Here is a 6,756-nt window from a genome sequence, read left to right on the forward strand (position 1 = left end):
ACAACATCGGGATGCCACTTATAGTTTCCAGTTTGTAGCCCCCAGTTTGACCATGCAAGTTAGTATGGTCCTTCCCAATTCGTGCTAAGTTTGCCAGAGTTAGGTTCGGCCGTATTTTGGAATACCTGCCTAAGGACGAGCTCCCCTACTGAGAATCGTCTTTCCCTAACTTTTGAGTTATAGTACCGAGCTGCAGCCTGCTGGTACCCTTGGATGCGGATTAATGCCAGTTCGTACCTCTCTTCCAAGCCAGTTATCTCCTTGGGCTTGGCACTTCTATCTCGGCTGGTATCACGGCTTCCATGCCGTATACCAAGGAGAACGGGGATTCATCGGTGGCTCGACGGGGACTTGTTCTATATACTCATAATGCTCCATGGGGCTCGTCTACCCACCGTCTTTTTTTTCTCTTCGAGCCGCTTCTTGAGGTTACTAATGATAGTTTTGTTTGCGGCCTCTGCATGTCTATTCCCCGAGGATAGCGTGGGGTGGATTTGCTCAACCTTACTCCCCATCTTTTGCAGAAACCATCGAGGCGAGCTGGGATGAATTGTGATCCGTTGTTTGCCACTATCTCCCTCGGTGCTCCGTGGTGTGATATAATGTTTTTCCAGACGAAACCATCAATGTGAACGTCATTCACATTGGGGAATGCTTCCGCTTCGATCCACTTAGATAAATAATCAGTGAGAATGATTAGGATTCTTTTCCCACTCGGAGCTAGGGTCATTGGTCTCACTATGTCCATAGACCACTTCATGAAGCGATAAGGTGCAGACACAGAAGATAACTCTTCTGCCGGTTGTCGGACTATGGGTGCGTGCCTCTGACATTTGTCGTACCTCATAGCCCATTGCGAGCTATTAGCTATCATTGTGGACCTGAAATATCCCTGCCTTTTGGCTTTGAGGGCGAGAGATCGGCCTCCCGTGTGATTTCCACACTCACCGTCGTGGATTTCACTAAGGACTCGGTCTGCCTTGTCTCGTCCTAAGCATCTCATGTATGGTCCAGAGGTACTACTTTTGTAGAGCTTCCCGTTTATTAGGCAATATCTTGCGCTGATGGATTTCAGCTTGCGAGCTTCTTGCTTATCAAGTGGTAGCTCTCCGTGTTGGATGTACCTTGTGATTGGTGTTCACCAATCTTATTTTTCTAGTGCTATGAAGTTAACTTCCATAGGTATGATGGGTGAGTCTATCACTTCCATGGGTATGGCCTTTTTCACGCCGGAGTCTGAGGCGAGTACGGCCAAGGCGTCAGTGGTTGTGTTTGCTCCCCAGGGAATCTTAACGAGTATGAATTTATCGAATTGATCGGCTAGATCCTGAACGATAGTCATGTAATTCTTCATGCGTTCTCCGCGTGTGTCAAACTATCCACTGAACTAGTTGGCTACGAGCTGGGAATTGCATAGTGCTTTTGCGAGGCGTAATACTGCGATCAGGGCTTTGTATTCGGCCTCATTGTTTGAGGTGACGAACCCTAGTCGAAAGGATTGTTCCAAGACTTCTTTTGTGGGCGAAACAAGTCGGATCCCGATTTCGGCACCTTGTTTTGAGGACGCTCCATCCACGTTAAGCGTCCAAACCCCATCCGGACTGAGGTCTTCCTCTTGGTCGGTCGGTAGCTCGACGAGAGAATCAGCTAGGACTTGCGATTTTGCATTAGTCTTCATCCGGCATTCTATGTCGTATTCTGAGAGCTCGATCGCCCATTTGGCTAACCTGCCAGACTGGTTCGTGTTATGGAGGATGGTCCGTAGAGGCCGTATGGTCATTACTACGATGGGGTTCAATTGGAAGTACAGACTCAACTTCCTTGCTGACACCACCAAAGCCAGTGCCAATTTTTTGATGGTGTGGTATCGAGTTTCCGCGTCTTTGAATGTTTTACTGATGTAGAAGATATGCTTTTGGTTTCCTACATCATCCCTTACCAGTACGCCGCTAACGGCGACATGCAACACAACGATGTAGACGTATAATGGCTCTCCTTCCACGGGCTTAGCCAGCACGGGAGGAGGGGGGGGGGGGGGGAGGCCAAATATACTTTCAGTTGCTGAAAAGCCTGTTCACTAACGGCGACAAGCAACACAACAACGATACCCTGAACGAGCACTTTGCAGGGTTATGTTTCATCTGGTACTGGTTCAATACCTTGAAACACTCTTCGAGGTGCGCTACGTGGTCAGTGTTGCGGATGGACTTCATCAACATGTCGTCGATATAGACCTCCATGGTCTTACCTAGTTTATCTTCGAACATCTTGTTCACGAGTCTTTGTTAAGTGGCACCCGCGTTTTTCAGACCAAATGGCATCACTTTGTAGCAATAGATTCCTCTATCAGTGATGAATGCGGTTTGATCTTGATCCTCAGAATGCATCAAGATTTGGTTGTATCCGAAAAATGCATCCATAAAGGATTATATCTTGTTTCCGGCGGTTGCTTCGACCAATCGATCAATGTGCGAAAGGGGAAAGCTATCCTTTGGGCATGATTCGTTGAGATCTGTGAAATCTACGCATACCCTCCACTTCCCGTTCTTTTTCTTTACCATGACTATGTTGGCTAACCAATCCGGGTATTTGATTTCTAGGATTGATCTTGCCTCCATCAATCGTTCTACCTCGTCATTAATTGCTTTTGGCCTTATCTAGACCCAGCTTGCGTCTTTTCTGTTGCACCAGTTTAAAACTCGGATCGACATTCAACTGGGGGATATAATGTTTACATCTATCCCTAGCTTGTCTTCGGTGGTCCAGGCGAAGATCGACTTATTCGCTTTTAGAAAACAAATGAGTTGACGCCTTATTTCGCCTTTCAATTCTGACACTACTCGTTCCGGGTCAGACCCGCCAATTTGATAAGGGTGGTTAGCTCGAGACGTGGGTGATCTTGAGTTTCGGGCTCATCATCCCTTTTGTCTTTCTCCGTCGGTGTATTGGTTTTGGCGATAGCCATTAATTGCTATTGATGGGGCTGATGTCCTAGTTTGTACCCACTCAGGTAGCACGATCAAGCTGCTGATTGGTTTCCCTTGATTTCCCTAACCCCTCTCGAAGAAGGAAACGAATGCACTAGTGGTACATTGACAGGACGGCTCTCATAAAGTGAATCCACGGATTTCCCAGTATCATGTTGAATGCCAAAGGGCAGTCTAACACAACGAATTCTATGAGTTTGTTCTCGCCGCCTGCGTAGACACCCAACTTTATTGATCCGATCGCGGAAGTTGACTTCCCGTCGAATCCGGTAAGTTCTATCGAACCCTTCTTGACCTCGGATTCGCTTATGTCCAAGAGACTGTGCAATTTGCTACGTCCAAGATCAGGGCGCGTCGTCATGAGGACCGTCCAATGACCATGACTCACTTTCCCTGAACTCGATCAGGTCATCGGGCCTATTCATGGGACACTTAGTGGTAGTTCTGCGATGGCTCGACATTGGTGAGCCTTTATGGAGTTCACCGACTCTTTGTTGAGTCGGGATCATCCTATTATGCAATCAACTCTCTTCTTAGTGGCTTATGCCGGGGGGGATGCTCCTTCCTTGGGATGTTCATGCTTTCCAGGTGATGGCCCGACTCGAGGAGGAGGAAGCTCATTTAGGCTTACGTCTCCTAATTCGCCGCGCGCAAATTTAGCGATGAGGTAATCTCATACAGCCCTGGAATCTTCCGTCTTGTACCCCCAATTCTTGTGGTGCTTACTGTAGGTGGACATGTCTCGTGTCCATGTGTTGGTCCTCGGGGTAAATTCTGGTCCTTTGTTTCCCCCTGCAACAGCATACACGAACTGCTGAGGGAACCTCAGCCTTCCCCATTGGTTGTGGGGGTGGTTCCCATGTGGTTTTCCCTGCCCATCGTGACGCTTTTTAGGCGCGAATGGGCGGGGGTTCTGGTTTGTAGGATTGGCTGTGTTCGGGGTCGGTTTCGTGATCGCGAACTTATTTTCTAGGGGTACCCTGTCCTCCTCGACGACGGCCCATTTTGTTGCCCGATGCATAGCATCCTCTATCGTAGCATGCTGGTTCACGATTAGCTCCTCACAGAATCGTGATTCGTGCCAGAGGCCATTCTTTAGTGCCGAAATTGCTCATGCGCCACTAACGCCACTGATTTTCAACATAATATCTTTGAATCTTGTCATGAAGTCCTCAGCGGCTCTTGGGCCCCTTGTTGAAGCGACCACAGGTCAACGCCTGAAGTACCTGCTTCAACGTACATGGAATAGTGCTTCAAGAAGACCATCGATAATTGGTCAAAATTATTGATGGATCCTTCTTCCAATTTCGAGAATCATTCCAGGGCAGGCCCGGTAAGATGTTCTGCAAAGAGGCGGCACTGACCTGCGTCTCTTTCGTCGTCGTTCAGGTAAGCCCGTCCGACGGAGATTCTAAATGCAGTCATATGTGCCTTTGGGTCGGTCTTTCCCTCGTAAAAGGGGAGCCTGAGTTTTTCTACATCTCTGATCCGAAAGCTTGTAATCCGTTCGGTGAACGGGGTACGATGAGTTTCTTCAATCAGGCGATCAATTTTGGGGGATGCGCTTGTGGCATTATGAACTCGCGTTCTCACGGCCCTCAACCCTGCAGTAGTTTCGGCCACAATTCAGTGTAACAAAACAATTTTGTTGCGATCGTACCGGGCATCGAGCGGGGTTAGTTCGCGAGCTTTGACAGGCTCAACGTCTGGCTGGTCAGGACAATACGGATTTTGAACTGCCTCGACTCGATTGTATGGGACTTGACGTCCCGTATTCATGGGTGAGTTGGGTCAACTCATATAGTGATCCACCTTGCGAGCCGCTGGCTCGGCTGAGCTTGCGCGCTCTTGACGTGGTCGGAACACCGGGGATTTAGCCCGGGCAGACTCGTTCCCTGGGATCCTTATGTAAGGTGGGACTTCGCGAGGCGGAAGCGGAAGTTCAGTTGGAGTCCCCCTTGGTCAGGGTTAGGAGTCATTTCGATTCCCGAGAAATCCAACTGAATTCCAGGTGGGAGATTCCTTCCCGGCATGCTAGATCCCGCATCATTCGGGTTGGATTCTGATGATGAGAGGCCTACCGCGTCGCAACGGGACTCCAAAGCATGATGCCTGGAACACAACAAGGAAACCACTTGCACCACAGTCTAATACGACTGCTCCTGGGCCGCGGCACTCTCGATTAGAGCCTGCAGCATTGACTTCAATTCCGGGCTCATTTCCAAGCCAGGTGCATGAGTTGTTGGAGACGATGGTGCCATGGGGTTGGAAAGGGTGAAAAATGAGGTGTTGTAAGAATTTGGGCTTGATAGAGAGATGATATCTTTCCACAGACGGCGTCAAACTGTTGATGCGAGAAATCACACCAAAGCAGTCATGACAATTTAAGCAAATAAATGGGTCGATTTGGATTTATAACTAGTCCTCAAATCTCTGTTACAAGACCAAGTGAAAAATGCAAAGAATTTCGTATATTGCAAAATAACTAATGAAGAGGAAAGGAAATTGAATGCAAAGGCGAGCTCAGGACTGTTTATTATATCGTTGAGAATAATACAATTGTTCAAATTAGGAGATGCCATAAATGAGAGGGGAGAAAACAGAGGTTTCGCAATGTCTCTCGTATGCTTAATCATCTTATATTTATAGTACTTAAACTGAGGTCGCGAGCTCCGGGTCTGACTGGTGACACGTCGTGTGTCAGTTGAAGTTCACTACTGCATTCCTGGACACCTGTCGTTCAAAGACTCATTCGTTGGAGGCGGTTACGGATTGTCCGAGCTGACTAGCTTGGCACCTGCGAGTCTTCGGGGAACAGTTATCTCGAGCTATATTCAAATCTTCCTTCGGGCTGGCGCTTTTCCTAGACCTGTTATTATAAATTCCTGGGCTTGGGCCCAACTTTTTTACATTGAGCCGAGTCCCTATCTTGTTATTTCTAGGACGAAATAACCTCCCCCAATAAAATTAGACATCCCCCAATAAAATTAGTCATCTTAACACATTATTATTATTATTATATGCATGTCATAACCTCCCCCAATAAAATTAGACATCTTAACACATTGATAGTTACTTATTTGGCACCTAGTTAGTAGTTACGCTGATATCGAGATTACTTCCAAAAAAAAAAAAAAAAAAAAAGATCTGGGTTCCGATAATAAAGCTTGATTGTAAAGAATGTTGTGGTCCTAGTTGGTGTATTTTGTAGCATTAGCTTCTACCGAAATGAAGAAAAAAAAAATAATAATTAATTAATTTTATTGGAAAAAAATAGTGTATAGACAATTGATAACATATTGTGATACAAAAATACTCCATAAGAACACGATATATAGAGACATTCAATTCCATATGTTGCAGTTTGCAATGAGACACGCATTTGTATCACTCATATTGTAAATTTAAAAATGATAAAGTAGTTTCCCTTGTTGCCAATGAATTTTTTAATTTTGAAAATATTCTAATGAGTTTATCGAATTAATTTAAAATGTATTTAAGGTTATGTAAAAATCTCAGAACAAGTGAATCAAGCTTCGAGTTCGTCTCGAACAAGAATTATTTTCCAAAACGAAATTCCATATATTGATTGAATGAATAGGTTTTTAAGAGTGAGAATTAATTTCGTGATGCCTTGAATATATTTAAATTAATCAAAATCGAATAGAAAAAATTCGGTTTGATTAAGTAATTATTCTCCATTTAATTATGGATCGAATAACCTATTTAAATTAAAAGGTTTGCAACAAATCTTGAGGACCCATTTGTA

General features: G+C 45.6%; 1 protein-coding gene across 1 annotated transcript; it reads right to left on the reverse strand.

Annotated features, from left to right (window-relative positions):
- Window positions 1-364: 364 nt before the first annotated feature.
- On the reverse strand, window positions 365-874 carry LOC149401475 (uncharacterized). The gene has a single exon (XM_089610735.1). It carries the CDS (start codon window positions 872-874, stop codon window positions 365-367), a length of 510 nt encoding a protein of 169 aa, XP_089466861.1.
- Between the last annotated feature and the right edge of the window lie 5,882 nt (window positions 875-6,756).

The sequence above is a fragment of the Urtica dioica genome, chromosome 4 (assembly GCF_054948205.1).
Source record: "Urtica dioica subsp. dioica isolate 48M chromosome 4, U.dioica_male_clone48M_v1_H2, whole genome shotgun sequence".
Lineage (NCBI taxonomy): Eukaryota > Viridiplantae > Streptophyta > Magnoliopsida > Rosales > Urticaceae > Urtica > Urtica dioica.

Bases quoted from the DNA above. Each gene is read 5' to 3' on its own strand.
- LOC149401475 (XM_089610735.1), bottom strand. From the start codon at position 874: ATGATAGCTAATAGCTCGCAATGGGCTATGAGGTACGACAAATGTCAG.